General features: G+C 31.7%; 1 protein-coding gene across 1 annotated transcript in view; it reads right to left on the reverse strand.

The window, feature by feature from the left end:
• LOC126778556 (cyclic nucleotide-gated cation channel alpha-3) overlaps positions 1-23,249 on the reverse strand; it is a 103,891-nt gene that overhangs the window by 23,706 nt on the left and 56,936 nt on the right. Inside the window, exons 4-7 of the mRNA XM_050502227.1 lie at positions 14,331-14,460; positions 11,367-11,480; positions 7,975-8,162; positions 6,277-6,774 (exon numbers count right to left, since the gene is read on the reverse strand). Coding sequence (XP_050358184.1) covers positions 6,277-6,774; positions 7,975-8,162; positions 11,367-11,480; positions 14,331-14,460 — 930 coding nt within the window. The remainder of the gene's footprint in view (positions 1-6,276; positions 6,775-7,974; positions 8,163-11,366; positions 11,481-14,330; positions 14,461-23,249) is intronic.

Consider the following 23,249-nt stretch of genomic DNA (forward strand, 5'->3'; position numbering starts at 1 on the left):
TATTTTGTTAACATCTTAAACAATAATATATAAAACCAACAAAAAATACAATAAAACTTTGTTACATACTTTTTACACGTGTAAATCAATCTAATATATCCAATGATTTTAATATGTACGTGGTCCGTTAAAAATCGACCATAATACTTTTATAATATATAAATATTTTTATTGACTATTAATTTTAAGCAACAGTCATTTTTATAATATATAACTTTACAAAACGTATTTTACAGCACATAAAAAATAAGTCATTATAAGACGTTACAGATATATCATTGATACAATAACAACTATGCTCAGTTACGGAATAGTTTTTTTAATATTTATAATTCACAAAGGCCTTTTCTGGCAAGCTATTGTGTTTGCCTCATTTATACTGCATTTAATAAAAATATTAAGCTTTTGTCTCTGGACTTCACTTGCAAAGATTAAGATACGCAAATTATTTATCATGTTTAATCATCTACCAGCATATCACTATATAAAATATTTACATACAGCAATACAAATATATAAGTCCAGCTAACAATTAAGCATGCTTATGATAAAAAGCATGCTACCTATATCGCCACAGTTCTTAGACAATTGATGTTATTGATATTTAAATTTAAGACTATTTGTTTGTGTTCACAGTATATGATGTCTCATCTTAAATGTGCGATTTTAAAAGTACATGGGTCTGATATAACGAGCGAATATATTGTTATGGCCTGTGTAACCTCGACAACAATAAGTAGATGTACGCAAATGCGAAATTCAAATGACAGCCATTAAACGAAATGAGGCTAGACATTCAAACACCTCCGCCATTTCCCGGTGTCATTATCGTGCTCACTATAGTTTCTGTGCAAATATTTGAACAAAATATATTATTACGCTACTTCTGGATTACTTCCAATATCAAATCGTGAAAAATCAAAAATGTTAACGAATTAAATTTCACTCACTTATTTCTGTATTACTCACTCTTTTTCCCATGTGTCATAATTTTGATAATACTACTTTTTAATTTTGTAATTTAAGTATTTAGCTATGTTTTAAAATAAACAAACAAAGGATAATACATAGATAAAAAATTAAATAAATAATTTTCATGAGGTAAAAATTATACGACCAATTAGTTTACGCCCACGGCTCCAGAGTGCGGGATTCAAGTGCTGGATAGCCCATGTCCTTCTCTGGATTCAACTTCGATGTCATTTCTGATATTGTGTATTCAAAATTTCACGATGACCGGTTGAGTTGAAAACAAATAAGCATACTTTCGCATTTATAATATTAGTAAGAATATTGTGAAATAATAGCAATATATTAAATTCTTACCTAAATTTAAATGAAATTATGGAATATAATATTATATTATTCTATAAAAAAGTAACGTTGAAAATTGTTCATCCCTCTGATACAATGTGGTGTAAACTTTCAAAAGTATCATAAATTTTAAAAGTTAAGTTAACATAAAACTTTTTGAATAATCTTATCGTTCCTCATAAAATCAGTTTACTTCTGCATTTTTTCATTATATATTTTTTTAAGTTGTAAAAGTGTTTCAAATAAATTAAGCTCGAGTTCTTTTTCATAGTTAATATACCCGTATTTAAAGCATTGGACTGATTTTTGATTACTAAAGGCAATTGTACTTAAAAAAAATAATAATCCACTTCTTATATCGTGAATACGCTATTAATCACAGGAACTAAGATGTTGTATCTCTAATACCTGTACACTGGCTCACTTACACTTTCAAGCCAAAACATAATAATACGAAGTGTTAATGTGTGACAGAAGAATAATTGAGTGGGTTGTTTGTTATTATTAATTTTATTAATAAAATTAAATAGACTTTAAAAAAAGGGAAAGGTTCGCAATTTGATTGTATTTTATTTTATGTTTTTTATCTCAGAATTTCGTAATTTATGAACCGATTTGGATAATTATTAATTTGAAAAATAGGGATGATAATATTTGAAATTCTTTATAGTCTAGTATTATATTTAAAGTCGGTTTTATTTTTAAACAGATAATTTTTTAATAGCAATGCAAACAATCAGATATGAAGTGCTTTAATAAAGACATTGTAAATATTTAACTATATCGTTTTACGGTGTATTAATTAACAAAAAATCCTGTTCTCTGTAGTCATATACAGGCAATTAGTGGTCACATTTGATCGTTTGTGGCAAACCACAGACTATATAATTTTGTTAATAACTATTGTGAATTATGTGTAGTACGTACATAGGCACGGAATGCGCGTTATATTATGTAACCAGCATTTCGAGTTACGGACTTCAACGAAAAATTTAAACAGCCGATATTGATTATTATGACATTCATTATAACGATTATTGTAGTGTCCGTTTTAAAACATTGAAATATAATGTAAATTTATTACGATTTAGTGCTAGGTTTGTTATATGTGATCTTATTGGACAGGATAGTACATAAAACTCAGTAGTGTTTGAACGGATTTAAGCTTCGATAAAAAACCACGTGTTCGGTCTCGACTGAGTTCAGGATATTACCATGTAGCGCTTAAAACACTTGTTATAAATAGTTTCATTGTATTTGTAGTTGATGGCATTACCACTTATTCAGATATAGCACACGGTAGCTTTTATATTATATATTTAAAGCGTGTCTGTGATGCCAGTTTCGTCGACGTACGAAATAACATTTACTATTCAAGCTTTTTTTAAATTAACTTTATTTTATTTTTTTAACCTTATTTTATTTAATTAACCTTAACAGTCGTGTGTATTGTTCTACAAACATAATTAATAAAACTGCATTTTACATAAAAACATTTTTAGCTCAGTAAATAAATAACGCCCCGGGATTATTCCGCTTCATTAAAAAATATCTGAGCCAAGAAAAAAATACTATCGTCTTTCCTTTGAGAGTATTTCTATTTGTACGGCATTAGCCTTATAAATAAGCGGTACACTTCCGGCAATTATCGCCCTATTTATGGGCGGATAGTGTCAACCTCCGGCGGAGCTGGTCTACTCGATAATGTTTATTATTAAACTATATAATGATAGAGCCGAGATGGTCCAGTGGCTAGGACTCGGGAATCTTGACGGAGGAATGCTGATTCAAACACGAGCAAGTATTTTTTTATCGTACATGAAAAAACAAAAATACACAAAATAAAATATGTATACTAAATCCATCGTCTCTCTACCTCTGTATATTTTACCATCTATATATACACATGTGTATCTTTAAACACAAGCTTTAAATCGATATTATAAACAGCTATTTCAAACGTAAATAAATCGTTTTCGGTTATTTCGATTTAAAGCTAGTATTATTCTCTATCTGTTATAAGGGATAAGAGAATTTCGCAAATACACAAAATACCCGTTTGTATAAACCCATGCAATACATACATATAAGCAATTAATTTGCCATACAAGCTGCATTTAGGATAAAGCATCTAGGGATTTACGTAAGGCACGTGCTGGAACGATTTACCCTGTGGTAATTTTAAGCCATCAAAATACGGAAATTTCATCCGCATCCTATAAATTTTTTAAAAAAATATAAGAATGATATATATGATTTTATCACTGGATATATGTGAATACTTTGAAGTATTAGCATTGGAAATGAATAGTAACTTTAATTTGGGAAAAGATATTTTCTTCGTTAATAACTTTTTTTTATGGATTCAGATAATTTTATAGTATTATATTTTTTATTGAATATAAAAACTAATAATCTAAACATTAAAATATTTTTTTTATTATTTCAATTATTTTACATGGATAGAAAAATACGTAAAAACTATTAAATATTACTCTGAGGTCTGTCATAAATTATACATAAGATACGTAAATTATTTTGAAAGTCATAACGACAATACCTATCTAACCTATACTTCCGTTCAGGAAGGCTATTTCGATTCCCGAGGGGTTTAAATTGAAGTGTATTTATATCATATATCGTCTCATTTATATGATTTTTAAATTCAAATATATTAACTTCAAATTTTCATTGAGTTAAACAGATAAGAATACTTAATAAATATTAGAAATCAGTGAACCGTATGTATGTCAGTCGACACGAATATCGACAGTGGCGGATGGCGATAAACAGATATTCAGCAGGCACTTTTAAGTCGATAGCGCTTGACTCGAGGGAACTTTTGCTATATTTTGCTTCCTTTGTTTTTTTTTACAGGACCAAGCGCTTCTAGGATTCTAGGTTTAAGATTCTTAGAAGTGCTGCATCATAAAAGAATCCACGTTGTAACTGAGATTCGTAATACATTTTTTTGTCTCTGAACAATCCAGCGAGTCACTTTTTGCAATTCCCAGCGCCTTGCACGAGTATTTTTGATGAATATATTGTGACGTAAACGGTGTCACGTAAAGTAATCTTTCCAGCCATCAGCTTTAACGACTTCAGCTCCAATGTTCGCTTATAAGGGCTGTTACCGAATTGACAATACGCGCTAAACATGATTTACCATAGTTAGGGTTGCTCTTGCTCTTGAGTAACTCAAAGCAGAATTAAAAGAACTTCATTAATATTTATAAGGAAAATTATATCATAGACACAATGATTACAGTGTTAATTATATTTTTATAAGATTATACAGGCTTCAAAGTATTTCATTATAAGTCGGACGCTAACTGATATTTCGTTAATTTTTATATCAATGAAATTAGTAATTTTTGTAAATGAGTAAATGTTTTTTTTTTAATTAAAAAAAAACAAACCTACGTTAGTATTAATAACTGACTCGAATGTTGTAACGCCAAGCGGCATGATGGTCTTTCGGCTTGAAGTGTCATCGTGACCCCTCCCCGCGCCACGTGTGTGCAATTTATAGTTTATCTCATTAAACTATTTATTCTATCAATAAATATCAATTTCGACGTTTTTTTACATCTGCAAGCGCCTCGTTGCACATCTTTTTTTTCAGTTCTCGTCATGAAAATTAATTTGATCATGAGTCTTTATGACCACATTATTAAAGCCACCCGTTGTAGAGTAGACTAGAATTCAGGATTGGTAGAATTCTGGTGGTAGAGCTTTGTGCAAGCTCGTCTGCTATTAAAAAAAGATCTAGAGTTTGAGGATTCAAATCTACTTTTTTATAACAGGATGGTACGAGGGATATTATGTTACAAAAATCCCACTAAGCCGTAGTGAAGCAGCGTAATGAAAATAGTGGAATATGCTACAATCATTTTCCTTAGAAGAGACAAATTAAATTAAATCATTGTGTAAATATATTTCCGTCATTCATCGTTTGCATAGATTTAGAAATCATACTAACCGAATCTTCATCGAATAAAGCATATATTATGACGAGTTATTTTACTTTAGTAATCGAACTCTGCTTCAGTAAAAACGGGTTCAACATCATGTGTTTTGGATGTCAGCCAACAATTCTGCAGCTTTGAAATAAACTGAATTAGAATTAGTTAAAATTCTGCCAAGTTTTTAATAGTCCTTTGAAAATAACTATTGATTATAATATTCTTCACACTGTCGGGCGAAAAAAGAGTAATTCCTTCTCTATTTTTTATTCTTCAAATGACTTTTTGTTTAAGAGACTGATGAATCGGCCTCGTGATTTTAAATGGTCACTTCACAAAAAGCCATTAATGGGAAACTAATTATGGTAAATATTAAGTATTACTTAAACCTTGAATGCATCGTCATCTTACGAAACTAAGATCATATGTATCTATGTCTGTATTGACACTAATTCACTATTCACACTGAGACACATGAATAAAAAAAATAATTTGGCGGTAGAATCATTACTAAGTTTGTGGTAACAAACCAAGATAATCTTGCACAAAACCCCTACCAGTTAAAATACTTATAAGTAGACATCACAATATTTTCTTTTTTACGATTTATAATATATAATAGTTGTTAAGGAAATTTCATACTGACTAATCTTTCTGGATTATTTAATGATGCATAACTATATAGGCAATCTTAAAAATTACAAAAACTTAATTTATTTCTAAACATCCGTGAACAAACAGTTTTCACAAAGAGCCATGTCCACCTTTCTAAATATTTGAGAACGAGCTGTTCTTGTTAAGCTATCAGAAACCAGAAACTACGTTAGTGATGCGCTTTGAAGGTATATAAACGGCTTCATGGCTAGTTAATGTGCTGCGTTGCATTGAGGCGCTCGTTAGTTTCACATTTTACGTATTAATTATTCTCCTCAAACGTCTTTACTTTGAAAACGCAAGAACTAAAATAATAAGAAAATGCATATTAAATAATACTCACCGATCGTCGTAAGCGCCAATGTGCACCAATAATAACTCTGTAGATATTGTTTCACAACGTCCGCAGACTCCGTATCTTGATACACCCAATTTTTACTACCGAACCCATTGTTTTTATATATAATATGGTACAAGCACCCGTTCCAATGGAATATCACTAACAAATAATGAATTAAACTTGTAGATCTAAACAAATTAGGATAGTTCGTGTGCCGTTCTGTGCGGTCCATAAATGCCCAGAAACGGTATATCTTCACGAGCCTAAAGGAGCGCAAAATCGAGTTGAAACCAATGGACAGGTAAAGGAAGTCCAGTGGTAGCAAGCACAGGCAATCGATATAAAATGTGGTCGAGTTCATGTAATGTGCCCTCAGCTTTGCCGCATCCGTCTGCAATACGCCATCTTCTAAATATCCCGTCCGAAAGTGAAAAAGAATGTCCGCTAAGTATAGAAAATCCGAGAAGTAATCCAAGCAAAACCAAACTATGAGCGTTTCTCCTGCAACAAAAACGTAAGGTTAATTTATTGTTAACATTTTAAATTCTTAAATACACGTCGTATTTTAGAATACTTACAGCAAATAAATTAAATAATTGAATATCTTGTTCGTTGAATATTTCCATAATTATTGTTTAATGTAAATTTCAAGTATGTTGAACAAAATTCTCTTTTGTTAGCTTACAGCACCCATACTTGCAAAATTTATTAAAACAATGGAAAACTCGAGAGATGCAACATCGGAATGTACCTTTCAAAGTATTACATTGTTTTTGGTGCGAGACATTTAACTCGGAAAAGCTATTTAGGTAAGTAATTTAATTCTACGCGAAACAAGTTGTGGAAAACTATGCGTTGTATGCTAAGTCGCTGCAACCTAGATCGTTCAACTAATCTACCTCGCTATCTTAAATAGAGACGTCTTTTGCATAAGAACGAGAATCAAAATTGGATTTTTATCCATTTAACCGTTTTCATTTAAATCCATCTGTCCGTGGAAATGAACTGAGGCGTTATATAAAACTTATTCTTTTTCGGACATCAAGTCTAGACGAGCTTAAAAATAATTTAAAATAAAAAGTATCGATTTTTTTTAAATAATTAAATGTCACTGTTTCGAATTTCAACTACATAGATGTTATGTTATACATTGATATTCAATCATACAAATATGATCACTTATTTATTAACAACCATAACAATAAGTAATTTATTGTAAAATATATAACGAGCAAAATAAATTCATAGTATACTCTGTTAAAACATTATGGTTATTGCCAACATTGAGGGAAAATGAACCTTAATACTCAATATTTAGTGTTTAAATTTTTTTGACGATATATTACTAAAACGAACACCCAGGTATTTTTGCTAATGGATAAATATCCTGTTGATGTTCCCACTCAACAGTAAAATGAACGGTTATAAAATAACTGATTTTCTTTCTGAAAGATGTATGGTAAGTGCTCACCATTGTCCATAAACATTGGCACTGTAAGAGATATTAATAATTCCTTACTTTGTCAATGCGCCACCACAACTGAGAACTAAGATGTTATGATCCTTGTATTTGTAACTGCACTGGCTTAATTAATATTACTGTTTGGTGACAGAATATCTGATAAGTATAGTCATATACAGACGAGCTTGTACAAAGTCCTACCTCTATAGTATTTCATAAATAATAAATATAGTACTCACCGTTGATTTCTTGAAAAGCGAACCTATAAACGATCACCCAAAGGTTGTAAAGGAAGGCTAGTGAGACGACCATGGACCAGTAATAGCACAAACGGCCAGCGGGGTCGAACACGAAGGACCAATGCGGGCCTGACCGAAGTCGGCCGCTGGTGTATGTTGACCGCCGTCTTAGTCCTCCTCTGCTACCACTACACAGATAAAATAAAGGTAAATAAATAATAATAGCATCATCGAAATACAATCTATGTACTTAATATTGCATAGAAAATTGTATAAAAAACTTTCAATATTGGAGAGGAACGTTTTATGTTTATAATTCATCTCATGCTTGACGGTGAAGGAAAGCATCGTGAGGAAACCTGCATGTGTCTTATTTCATTGAAATGATGTCACATGTGTATTCTACCAACCCATTGGAGCAGCGTGGTGGAATAAGCACTAAACCTTCTCCCCCTTTTGAGGAGAGGAGGCCTTAGTCCAGCAGTGGGTCATTAACAGGCTGTTACTGTTTACTGTTACCGAGGAACTTTTGTGAGCAAAACGTTATTATACAATCATTGAGTTCATAAAACACCATGGAGATGAAAGGATCAACTCCTGGCCTCATTATTATATTATAAATTGTTAACAATTATAAAAATTAACAAAAACACAAATTTCTTTCGTCGGCCCTTCTACCTGGGTATTTACTTACTGGGTATTTTTAGAACCGGTATCGGTACCGGTATGTTTTACTTTGACTATCAATAAATAAATGTTACATTAACGTGTGTATTAATGCATAATAATTTCAATTTTATTTTTTTATATTTATGCCTTATAAATTGATTAAAAAGTGAATTCGTAAGTGCTTAGTAGAGTAGTAAGTCTATTTTAATTTAATTTTTATAGAGCCTATCTAAAAGAAACGCTTAAGTTGACAATAATTCGGGGTTTAACTGACAAGCAACAGCATTATTTTAGATTTTCTGTATATAATATACCAAATTTCAAAAAGAAGCCGGAAAGCCTAACAGTAAAACAGAAAGACAGAGTCACTTTCACGTTTATAGTAATATTAATTGCCATTATAAAAATGATACAAATTATTTTAATTGTACTTAGCGAAAAAAAAGACTGCACAAGAACGTATATATAACTAACTATATTATAATTTAAAAATCTTAATGCATTGCTAAAATTTTCGTACAGCTGCGAAAAACCTATTCACGATACACGTAACTAGATTGTACACAATGGATGACACAAAGGATAATGCAACCAAATATATTCCATTGGATTTTATTACAATATCCGTATAAATTCATTTAACACTGAACATTAACATAAATCAAAGACAAAACAAAATTAAATCATTCAATGTTTGAATATCGAATTTGCTACGACTAAAATTAAGTGCAATACATAAACTAACGCCACTATTAAGATTGAATTAAATATTTAATTATACAATTAATGTCTTAAAAATTCTATACGTAGCTTAAACTAATGTTAGCCTTAGCTGTTTGTTTAGAACTGGCAGATTGTGTAGGAATATTAGGGATAGAATATTAGGGAGTGCGAAATCCCAGATCAGAATAATTGAATATCACGCTTACCACCTGAGAATAGGCCGCAAGGATGTCGGGAGCATTTCCAATTAATCTAGGACGGAAACCGGATGGCCTTTCCACTGTATTGCGGTACTAGTAATGGCTGTTTCATTATCTTTGACTGATACAATTTCAATAACACTAGCATTCGACTTAATACAAATTTTATAAAAGGACTAACTTTTGTTCGCAACTTAATTTCCGTAGACGGAAGTTAAATTGATCGATAACTCATTATTCTCATTCAGTATTGAATATGTTTTTAATGAAATTCAATAATTAAATAATCATTTTATTTGAATAATATCAATCATAAAATTAGTATAGTATTTATCACCTAATTATGTATTATTAAAGTAATTTAGGTGAGTCTGTAAAATATTTAAATATAAACACGTAATTTCTCATTTGATATGCAGAATTCAATTAATTGCATTTCAATTCAAACTGTTTCATTGGATTTTGAAATATTACGTAACCGTTTTCGTTTACTGCGCAAATTAATTTGGAACAATTGCATAACACAGTTTAATTCACTAAAGCTAGCTAAACTATTGTATTCCAAAAGTTCTCGCTTGATTAAATGTATCCGAAGGAAATATAGATACAGCAGTTTTCATTGCTATGTACTCCGTGGTTCCGTGTTTGAATGATCAACTATTTACAACGAGCATCAATGCAACGCCACGCTCTAAATTGGTGTTCATTTGCTTATTATAACAATATTTAAATCAAATACTTGACGGTATAAATGTATCTATTATCAATATTTTATATTCATTATTCCTTAAATTAAAGTTAAAATGAAATGGGTACTAGACATATTAATGTAGCTGATAACATTTAAATTTTTGCCAAACATCGAAACACGTTTGAAATAATTGCTTAAGTCTAATAACAAAAGTACCATAAAATCGTAGATCCCTTAGTTAAAGGAACATATAAGGAAAAGTTTATACTTCTAACAGCGACAGTTGACTAATACACACAAGAGCTTAGGAGGCTAGAACATCGTGAATCTTAACTGAAGATATCGGGTAGAAATCCATCCAAAATCCCTGTCAAGACCATTATTTTCATATGTTTAATTTGTGTTTTTAATTCATCCAATACTCGATGGATGGTGATGGAAAACATCGTGAGTAACCCTTGTCGAATGAAATTCTGTCACATGTAACTAACGTGGTGGAATGAGTTCCAAGCCCTCACCTCAAAAAGAACATTAACTGGCTGGTGTTTTTATTACACTGGTTATATTCCAGTTAGTCCCCTCACTAGATGGACTGGTTTTCGGTAGACAATTTTCAGAAAAAAACCTAATAAAATAAATTGTTTTCAATATATAATAATGATAAATCTTTCATACTGTAAAAAGAAATGCAAACGGACAAATAACAGTTCGAATGGTACTTCTACCGTCAGCCGATATATTACACTACTTCTGCGAATGTCCCTAACATTCGGCAAGCGCCTGAAATTACTAATGCCAAACGTTAAATCAAACATGTTACATCTCCTATACCCGTAATTACATGTACCCTCATTTACCACAGACTTAGTAGACGGAAATTAGCGATAATCGACCAAAAGATAGGATTTTCTAAAATCTCAGCATCAGCCTTGCTATAATTTTTTTTTTAATAAAACTTATAAATCTGTCATAGTTGATTAAGAACAAACACAAATGCTATGAGCTTCTATATATTTATTTATAATTCATCAAGGCATTGTGTCCAAGTAATCAGTTGATTGTAAATACATGTAGATTAGAATATAATAAGAAAATTTGTATATCATTACCTATCGGTTCCGTTACAATGCGGTGTAGCGAGGTGGTTGTGCGAATGATGCGGTGCTGGCGTGCCTGGCGTGTGCGGCGTGCTGCGCCACCCGCTCAGAAGTGGCGCTTCTCCGCTAGCACCCAGCAATTTTAATCTAAGTATATTTTATATGGAATAATAACAACATGTTTCTAATACTACTCCAATTCAATCATAAGTAAATAGCTTTTTTCTATATAAAAGCCTTAGGTACCTATTATTACTTCTTAAACCCTAACCATTAAACCCTAGCAACTGGAAAGTGCAAGCAGCTAAATATATTAAAGTAAACAAAGAATAATCTTTGCAGTATAATCTATCGTTTTTATTAAATTAATGCTATTAATGGAACGTGCATTATGACACTTCTTTAACGATCTAAGCCCATCGTCTGAAACGTAACATATTGGGACGATACACTCATACAGGTTTCTCCACCACCACCACCACCTAAGTAAGTTTTTCTTCTCATATATAAAAGGGACCATAAATTGTTATGTTTTATTATTGTAACTAAGCATGCATAATTCACTCGAAAGTTAAATCGTCTTAGCAGTGCACGAGCTGCTACCATTACAAATTGGTTTTCCAAATGCATCGTTGGACCGAAGTCTACAGAACCTTATTCGATGTAAGCTGTTGTACCGTGAGATGAGATGAGATATAAAACGCTCAAATTGTGATCGGTTCTATTGCGGCAATGTAGCACCGCTTGCTCATACCTATACCATTATTATCGGCTTAATATACCAGAAACGAAATGTTACATTTCACAGAATATAAAGGGGATTGAAAACTTCCTGTGAACATTTTAGCACACATCCTTTGTAGTGCGAACTAAATAATTTTACAAACTTCGGTTTTCAATTTTATTATAAAACTAGTTTTTTTTTTAATTTAAGAGTTAAGCGGCTTATCGATAAAAGTGGAAGCCCATCGAGTCAACTCTTATGATTAAGGCTTACTTCAGAAGAGGACTCTTGCGTTCCTCGGCAAACAAGAGACAGGCCCTCGAACCTCTCCACTGCTGACTTAATGGGAGTACAATTTAGAAACGTAACTTAAGTAAATTGATACCTTCTGAAAAGATCACTTAGATTTGTGCGTCTTTTAGAAACTAAACAATACAATGAACAGAATAATGGAGTGAGTATATTGTAACTTGATATTCTATACAATGGGTATTAACAGAATAATTTTTCGAACACGTGTATTCTTCGTAAAATACACCACGTGGAATCAACATTTTGTGATATAATATCTCAATAATTTATAAAACTAGGGGATTTCTGCGTTTTTACCTTCATTAATTTAATACGTCACTGCTCGGCTGTAGGTATGGTTACCTACTACGTAATTTATTTAATTTCGTAGAGACGTTTTTTTTTTGTAGTGAAAGAAATAATGACTGATTGGAGTTTATGAAATATGACGTAATATCGTTTTTCCATCTCATTAAACGCTTTAGGTTACCATTTAATACTCTACGTGAACATGTTGGCGTCTTAATTACAATATATTCTCTAGATTTTAATATGTCTGGTCAAAGTTTTAAGTTTAATGATATAACGTAAATAATATGTAATATTAAGTGTATGGATAAGCTTTGTTTTAGTCATTATGTATACAGATACATATAACATATACTAATACTAATATATATAATACATACTATTGCCCTGATTACAAAAAACGAGAAGAAAAAAAAGCTACAGAACTACAATCAATCAAATAATATTCATTACGACTACATTTTATATATTTTTAATTAAATTTTGAATTAGTGTATTTCAAACATCCGATAAATCCGAAGTGTTTTTTAAATAAAGAAACTTGCATAAATATCTATTTCTCCACGCACATTTGCATACGTGACTTTACGTGTTTTCTTTTCCAATCAGTATGTGTAACTAATATTTTATGGCTCCGTTAAATTCTTATTAGTAATGATATTAATTAAATAAATATATATTCCCCTTAAAGCTTATTGGAAAGGGAGAGGAACGTAATACCTCCAATCTATGCCGCTTCAAGAAACTCCCTTCGAATCCTCTTAGTTAATTACTATGTTACAGGCCGTGATATTGCTTCAATCTACTCTCCTAATCAAATAGATTTAGTTACACGTAGCTTGAGCTACACTTAAATTTAGATAGAATCTAAATAATCTAATCTTTTAAATCGTTTTAAAAATTTAAATAAATACTATTTCAATAAAATTGGAAATTAATGCTTAACTAAAAACTTTTTCTCGTATTATACCTTTCTTTACGTTTTGAATAACTTACAATAACAAAAATGACGTTTAATAAATTATTTCGACACAACTTTTTTAAATTTTTAATCTTACCGAAGGTAATTAAAAAAACAGGTTTTGAGCATATCATGACGTCACCGTCATCGTAAATAAATCAAGTAAATAAAATTTAAAATGCCTATTTGAATTATACTTAAATTTGTAGAAATAAGTTCAATTCTGATTACTGAACTCATCTTCTGTCATCAATGAACTAAATATTTTTTATAACAAAAAAATGTATTTAATTTTAATTTAATTAGCACCCAGTTTATAATACTCGTTCTAAAACGTAACGTGCTCTTTCATTAAACAACTACCTGTTTGTATCAAGTCCGAACTAAAATTCAACTGGCCGATAAAGTTTGCTTTTCAGTGGTGTCGTATTAATTTTCCTCCAAAGTTTAGAACGATATTATTAATATTTTTTATATTATAAAAATATGAATATATCCGTATTATAGCAATATATTTAATTATCAGTCATACGCGCATACATTGGCTATTTTCGTACTTATCTTTAGGGACCTTTTTATGTTAAAATCATTATTATAATTTATATTTCCTTTTCGTAAATGTGCACATAATTCTAAGGGTAAAAAAATAATATTGTTGTTGTCAACATGATTTTTTAGTGTTCAAGAATACCTAGCCTTGTGTGATCGTCTTGAGCGCGATGAGAGGTCAAGCTCACTGGCGGCGGAGCACGCGGTGCCGGCCTGCAGCGAGCCGCGCGAGCCACCCAGCCGCCGCGAACCCAACCGACACGTCATCATTTCTGAAACAAATATTATTTTAAATAACAATAAAATAACAAAAGACTTATTAAGTTGTTTTCGTTGCTCGTTAAACCTTAAAAAATCCATTTGTGTTGATGAAAATACATAATAATGTACATAACTACATACCATTGTTGTTAAGTTTATGTTCAAAGACAGAATATTTTTGTAATGAGTAAATAAAATGATAAATAAAATGTTAATGTTAAACTATGAAAATTTAATTGAATGTCAAGAAAAAGTTTTATGAATTTGATAATAAAATCTAAATGTATCCATAATTCTACAAAACTACAAAATAATATTTTTATTCTTTATTTTAAATTTGAACTTTTATTGAACTTCTTAATATACCAAAAACAAATTCATGGGATATTATAATCTTTTTTTGTACACTAATATTATACAGTTAATATTCCAAAGGTAATTTAATACTAAAAATTATAATTTAATTAAAATTAATGATTCAAATCTATTTCAGAATAATAAATTAAAATACAGATTAAGTATTATCGAGATGAAAATTAAATGAATTTATAAAAAATAAACGAAATGTTATAGCAATACCTTTATAAGAAATAAAAAAATTTGCTTGTAATATTTTATAAGTTCAAAAATTATTACTCAAAAAATAAAATACCTTAAACGTCCATCATCAAAACAATACAAGCAAAAATGCCAAAACCTTTTAACGTCTCGTAAGAACGAAGGTCAAATAAAAGGAAAACAATAGAGACAATGAAAGCGAGCCATCTTGCGAAGCAAATAAAATGAATAAATCGAATAAAGCCTATTCTTGGGCCGACTCTTTTTATAAACTGTCGTCCACAATTTTGTTCATTGAGGCGCCACTCCCCTAAAGATCCGGTCCAAATTACAAGGATGAAAGAAGCTCCATCGTACCGCAGTAAGGTGTAAAAATATGAGGGAATTAATAAAATCGAATGAAATGCCAGTCCCGGCTAAGTTTATATAAAGAATAAATTTCAAAATATTATATTCTTTGAAATATTCAAAATATTATATTCTTTGAAATATTTAAATATTATTGAACAACTTCGAGAAGGAAGCCGATCGAAGAATTCGCTTGGGATGGGCAGCATTTGGCAACCTTCGTCAAGTCCTCAAGTCGTCTATACCGCAATGTTTGAAGACGAAAGTCTTCAACCAATGCGTCTTACCTGCCATAACATACGGTGCCGAAACGTGGACACTAACTGCGGGACTAGTCCACAAATTCAAAGTCGCTCAGCGTGCTATGGAGCGAGCTATGCTCGGAGTATCTTTGAAGGATAAGATCAGAAATGAGATTATCCGGAAAAGAACCGGAGTCACCGACATAGCTTGCAAAATTAGCAGGCTGAAGTGGCAGTGGGCTGGTCACGTATGTCGTAGGACCGATGGCCGTTGGAGCAGACGAGTCCTAGAGTGGAGACCGCGAATCGGCAAGCGCAGCGTAGGGCGCCCTCCAGCCAGGTGGACCGACGACCTTAAGAAGGTGGCGGGCACCAACTGGATGCGGAAGGCGGAGGACAGGGAGCTTTGGCGCACCTTGGGAGAGGCCTATGTTCAGCAGTGGACAACGGTTGGCTGTTGATTTGATATTCTTTGAGAAAATGAATACGATATCTCGACTTACGTATGTATTTTAAACAAATCTATCAAATTTATCAGTATTTAATATATTTATTGTATTTATAATTTTTTTAGTAATTGACATATGAAAGATATTAGAAATTATTTGTGATAAAAACCAAACCCTTCCATCAATATCTTTTGAAATACAATTCGTAACACGATTGAAAACGTAATAGGTAGGTAAACGAGTTGTGACGTCATAAACGTAAATGTAAATGGCCGTGTATATAGACGCGTACGTTGTTTCATTCGCAGCAGGCAGTGGTTTCGGTAAATTTTAATGACATGGTACGTCGCAGTGCGGAGTACGGGTGCGAAAAGCCAGCTCTGGTTACCGTCTGCCTGCTTATCATACGTTATTGCTGTATCTGGATAAACAGATTAAATTCGTTATGCCGGCTTTTCCCGCAAAAAGATTAATTCGTCGGTTTAATGAGGGCACGTGCGGCGCAGAATATTTCATTATTTTGCATTGACGTCAGTAAACTTATCATACGATGAATCAATACGGGACTTCATTGTTAAGTTTTTTGTAAAAATGAGTACTTGAGTAAACCGAATTTATTATAGTATCGATAAATCTCACTTTATTACAAAGTAACGGCTGGGCAAATCGCCCCTTGAGTAGAAGGTTTGGAGCTTATTCCACCAAGCTGCTTCAAAGTAATTGATACATATTAGACAGAATTTCATCCGACACATGCAAATTTCCTCACGATATTTTCCTTCACGACCAAGCAAAAGGGAAATTATAAAAACAATCACATGAAATCCTCGGTGCTTGGTTTTACAAATCTTATAATATTAAATGACCTATTGTTGTATATGTATAAATTTATTTCATATATCTCGGGCTTTAACGATTTGTCTCAATTTTTGTATTTAGATAAGGTTTTTGCTTTTTAAGTTTGTCTATATAATTGCATTTCCTGAAAAAACCGCAAGGTGCTATAGAAAAAACATTAACTTTCATAATATTGTTGTCATCACTGTTACATTTAACATATATATTTGCATATTGACACTGCCTCGTTGGTCTTGTCTCCTGAATCTAATTTATATAGCAGCAGATAAAAAACAATTACGTTTCTGGTCAATCAAAATTATTTCAAGACTCGAAAGCGAAACCGAGATATAGTGATCGATTGTTTTTTGTCAAAAAAATCTCAGTACCAGCCAGGAATTATGTTACACACACGGAAAATCCCCAAATCCTGCACCTGATCCCTTCCCGTTCGAGTAGGATTGCGGTTCCTTTGGACTATCGATATAACTTAAGGTAGATAGTGCAATTTCCTGTGGTTGTGCACCCACGTGCATTATAATATCTACTGAAAAGACGATATGGTATGGTATATACAGATAATAAACTAAAAACATAACAATTTTTTTCCATGAGATTAAAATACAAAGGAAGTCTTATATTCGGGTCAAATTAGTTTACTTCATACAATAATGTATTGATATTGAGAGCTGAGGATCGAACTCAGTGGCGTGCCATTGGAGACGCCTATGTTCAGCAATGGATGACGAAGGGTTGATGATGATGATGATGATTAATAATGCATTGAAACAACATTATTAAAACATTTAAAAAACATATCGAATCATACGACCTTTAATCTATTAAGGAAATTAACATATTATATAATGACTACAAATATAATGTAATGTTTCCTATAATGTAACGCTAATTCTGTATTTAAACGTTACTACGAAGATTACATGTAATGCTCGTACCGGAGTTCGTGCTGATCGGGTGTCGGTTTTTAGCGCAAACACAAAGGCTTTCGCAGTGTTTGTTTAGACAGCATTTGTGTATCACCGTTCATTATATCACGTGTTAATATTTTGAATGCAATCATTGTTAAAACATAATCGAAAGTAAATAATATTCGGATAATGTTTTTATATTAACCTTATTCTTAAAAAGGGGAGGAGGCCATAGCCCAGCCGTGGGACATATACAGGCTATTACATGATTTTTGATATTTTTATTTGCTGACGTTTTTATTCAACAAATAGGTAATAAAAATCTTATTTTTTTATACAAGCCTGTTTTCGTTTGTGAGTCGTTCACATTACTCGACACAAGTCTGAAAACAATCTAAACCCTGAGATAACGTCAACGCAATCCTGTCTCGAATAAAAGATATTTTCTTTCACCTCTAGGTATTTCTGTGGTATAAAGAAAAAATATCGACTGGTACATCTATTGAAGCGACAACGTCACACCTTTTTCAAATAAAATTATATTCATAAATATAGTAGACTTAGATAATATTATCAGAACGCTTTGTTTGTCTAGTGGCTGCAGAACCCGAAATAATGAATTCGAACCCCGGATTGAGTCAATAATTTTTTTCTTCACTTTTATTTCGAGATATACTTAGTATCAGCCCTGAGATAAGTTGACAGTTTAGCCACTTTCATGTCTTGGATAGAACGGAGAGCAAATAGTGTTTGTTTTAAGTCGTGTCAGATTTATCTTCCCAATTCCCATTTAATTATGAGAGTGAAGGTATACATACAAATGTGCTTTATGATTTGGTAAGATAACCAGTAGCGATAGTAAAAATCGCAGTAGGTCTTTCATCCATGATTTCTCCATTAATTTTCTGTCTATCTGTTAAAATGATTCTATGAAACAAAACACTAAACGTACGATATGACAGGTATATGATGATTTCTTAATTAATGAATAATTGACATATTTTCTTAGACAACAAATCTAAGAAAATGCGCGCATTTTCAGTATACTTCTAATCAATAAAGACCAATAATGATCGACAAGATTTCTGGAATAGATTTCATCAATTCATTGTTCATATATTTATAATTGGATAGTATGATTAAGTGCTTTGTTTTAAAGTTGTATTTTACCTTTTTTTTTTTTTTTTTATAGAATAGGAAGGCGGACGAGCATATGGGCCACCTGATGGTAAGTGGTCACCAACGCTCTTAGACATTAGCATTGTAAGAAATGTCAACCATCGCTCACATATCCAATGCGCCACCAACCTTGGGAACTAAGATTTTATGTCCCTTGTGCCTGTAATTACACTGGCTCACTCACCCTTCAAACCGGAACACAACAATATCAAGTATTGCTGTTTTGCGGTAGAATATCTGATGAGTGGGTGGTACCTACCCAGACGAGCTTGCACAAAGCCCTACCACCAGTAGCAGTACCACCTAATAGTTTCATATTATTAAGGTATAACTAACTTAACGATTTAAAGGCCTGCCATCTTCAAAATTTACTAAATTAATTTCGCCACTAACCTACCTAAAAAAACATAAACTTAAATTTCTTAAATCGGATATTTATTTCATATTTTTATAAAAAATATATTACTCATTTAAATTTCATACTTATTTAAATCTTTACATGTCCAACATAACAATTATAATTTAAATATATTCGGTTGATATCCCATTTAAAAGCATTGTAAGTAAATGATTAATACAAATAACATTTACATCATGAAAGCAGAAAAGCATGCTACTTTCATATTAATTGTATCGGATACGATCATTTGTCATTTCGCAATATATATTATTGAAATGTTTCATCTTTAGGTCGCGAATTTATTAAAACATGGCGAATAGTTTCGATATAGAACAGATGCTTCTATTTATAAACGCAGACGTGGAAATACGAGGACGATTAAAAATTCATGAATTCAATGATATCAGTAATATGATGGTGCCACAGACGTAAAATACTCCGCTATATGCAAATTATCTTCAATTGCAATTTACGTGTTTATTTATTTGGTGAGAGACCTCTGAAACGTGATCATTATAATGACATAAGTTTTGAATGTGTGATGGTTTGCAAATTTTTATTTGTTTATTTCAATTGTATTCCCGCTAAACAGTAAACGCTAGTCGTGCCATAGATAACACGTAGCCAGCGGCGCGCCGCACTGCGACGCAACATATCATTAAACAGGGAACAGGGAAATACGCAAGATCCCATTACAATTAAGTCGCAGACTATTGTTAGGTGAATCCGAAATTTATTCAGCTTTTTGGTAAATTAAACAAAATAAACACATCGGACACAATGTAGCATGGACAACTTTAAAAAATATTGTTATATATAATAATACAAATGTTTTTAGTTTATTTTTATTTTGAGGTCAAGTTACCAGTACGTATATTTCGTCTCTACCTTGACATGGTAATAAACTAGTTACTGTGCATATATATACTACGAATCCAAAGGCTATACACATTTTTTTATAGACCCATGCTTAAATCAATAATTCTACGTTTTATGTTAAAATAAATTTTTAATTTTATTTATGTATATTAATAAATTGATGAGTTCCACCCTAAAGCCTTTTTGTAAATGTCATCAAATCGTATACAAATAATGGCAGCCAATTATAGTTTAAATATACTTTATGTTCAAAATATAAATAAGTTTCAGTTTCATCTTTTTTATGGAGTACATCATTTACAATTTATTTCAATAAACTATTTATTATCATAAAAACAAGACACAACTATACACGAATATATCATTATTAAATGAAAAAAACACGGCGCATAGGCTAAATCAATTCATGGACTTGAAACTTAGGTACATAATAAATACTAGTGAACGAAACAGGATTACACGACAAAAAATAAACTCGAAAAGAGACTTACTCCGGTAAAACTCTAGGGTTTCACAGTGCGTAACTGAAACAGTACAAAAAAACGCACTGAATTTCGAAAGCCTATTCGACAATACCACACGCCCGAGAATGGTCAGATTTATTTTGTAACGATATTTTGTAACAAGTCGTATTTGATAAAGGTCTGTTAGATTTTCAATTATGTACGCTCAATATCGTATTATATCACAATAGCATTACAAAATGCATATATATACGGATACATCGGCCATCATACGTTTAAATTTCTAGAAAGAATATGTTTTGTGAAATAATCAACTAAATGGTCGTCCATTATCAATATTAGCTAACGTAGATAATACACTGATATTACAATTATTATTAGCTAATCCGTGCTACAATACATAGATGGCTAGGTTTCTTTGTCAAGAAAATGACACAAATATAGGTATATAAAGGTTTTTTATTTCAACACAACTTCCTGATTTGTAAGGTTTTCAAAATCCTTTCGGAGACAAAGAATGTATTGAACTATTAAAAGATAATTAGAAAGAAACAGGAATTTTTAAAAATTTAGACATTGAACCGAGTCGGTCTGGTTGTTAAAAACCTGATACTGGTAACAGATGTGGGTTTGGATCTCTCGTTGTCCGCTGTGGTGGAAGCCATGGCTATAAGCAAAAGTTATTGGAAGGGGATGGTTCAATTCTGTGAGAACGTCATGAGAGCAAAATAGGAAGCAGAACGGCTGAGGGAGGCTGACGTATCGGCTAGCGTGTCTCGCCGTAAGAGAGCAGGACGCAGACGGCGATAACGCCTCTTACCTGCCTCCATAATAAGAATCTTTAGGCAATGAATTCGGGGCGTTCATTGTTTAGGAAACGTAAGGTCCTCGAAATTGGACCGTGTGTCCCGTGTCTAACACGTAGTCGGAATCAAGAAAGAATATAGCATGAGCGAAGTCATTACAAGTGAAGAACTGCCGGCGAGGTCGCAGATGAATGCGAAAGCGTACCCGTAACCGCGCCACTTGCGGAGCAAAGGAATACCGTGGCGGTATTAATCGGTAGCTTTTTAGTTTTCCGACATAAGCCTCTTCCTATATTTAAACCAAATATTAAGGAATTAGCTTATAGCTATTTAATTAGGAACTTTATTAGTTTTAATTTAAAAGTTAAGTAAAGCGTTAAATCTCCAAAACGAATCGACGAATTAAAAAAAAATCTACAGTATTATGTTAATGTAGACTTAGAATGATTTGAAGCATTATTATTTATAAGGTACAAAAGTTTCTTAACCCAGAAATATTATACTCTTGGTAAGCTTATATCATGAACTTCGGTAGTTTGGATATTTCTGGATATTGTTATCTTGAATATTCTGCGTGCTATATGATAAACGTCACTGTTATACTCCATTTTCGCTAATTGCAACTTACTCGAACTCATAGCGATTTATGTTTATAAACAATAAATTTTTGCATACCTTTAAATGTCAAAATAAATAGATCAGCATTTTTTAAATTTTATATTGCCATTTTATAATGCCAAAATTTAAGAGAGATATTACATTATTTCAAATATGTATTTATTCTACGAATTTAATGATATAAATACTATATTCCCTTGCTATTTTAATCAACATAAAAAAATAACGAAACCATAATATAAATAATACAAAATTACATATAATTACATATAAATGTTGTATTCGACAATTGCAAACGGCTGTATGTAATCGCTACGCAAATAATTATTATAAAACAGTATATAAGTCGATAATCGGGAGTGAACTTTTGAAAAATAGTTAAAGTTTGTGTTAATGACAATAATTTTATGTGTTAAATTATATCTAAATGTGAATTATATAAATTAAAACTACAAATTTCAAATTTTATTTGTTAAATTGCAATAGTAGTGTGCAGTGTTTGAAGTGAACGCGTAAGCGACGCTTATTTCCCGGCGCTTATGACCTTTTGGTCGCTGGTTTGACTGCAATTCAACAATCGGTCTGTTAAGCAGAGTTACTCTTAGCTTTTTTTCTACCTACATTTTTTGTGATAATAATATATATGCAAAATGGATTGTAAACATTGTTCAGAGATCGTAAGACCAGAAGAAATGATTAGATGTACGGCTTGTCAAAGTATGTATCATTACTCATGTGTTGGTATAAATGAAAGCGACTTTAAAAAGATTCTGCCTATGAATAAAGCTAAATGGAAATGTCCAGTTTGCAAAATATCTAAGAAAAATAATATAAGTCCAAAATTAAATATGATCTCTGATAAAATAAATACAAATCAAGCCCAAATCATAGATATTAAATCGTTGATTGCACATTTTGATGAGCGCTTCAATAGTTTGCATTACACAATGGAGTCATTCAAATCTTTTATTACTGATGAATTTAAAAAGCTCTCAGAATCTGTTACTTTTTGGTCTACAAAAATTAATACGATCGAGTCTTCCATTAATTCTGTTGTTGATCGAATGAATGATCTAGATAAGGAAGTTACT

The sequence above is a fragment of the Nymphalis io genome, chromosome 2 (assembly GCF_905147045.1).
Source record: "Nymphalis io chromosome 2, ilAglIoxx1.1, whole genome shotgun sequence".
NCBI lineage: Eukaryota > Metazoa > Arthropoda > Insecta > Lepidoptera > Nymphalidae > Nymphalis > Nymphalis io.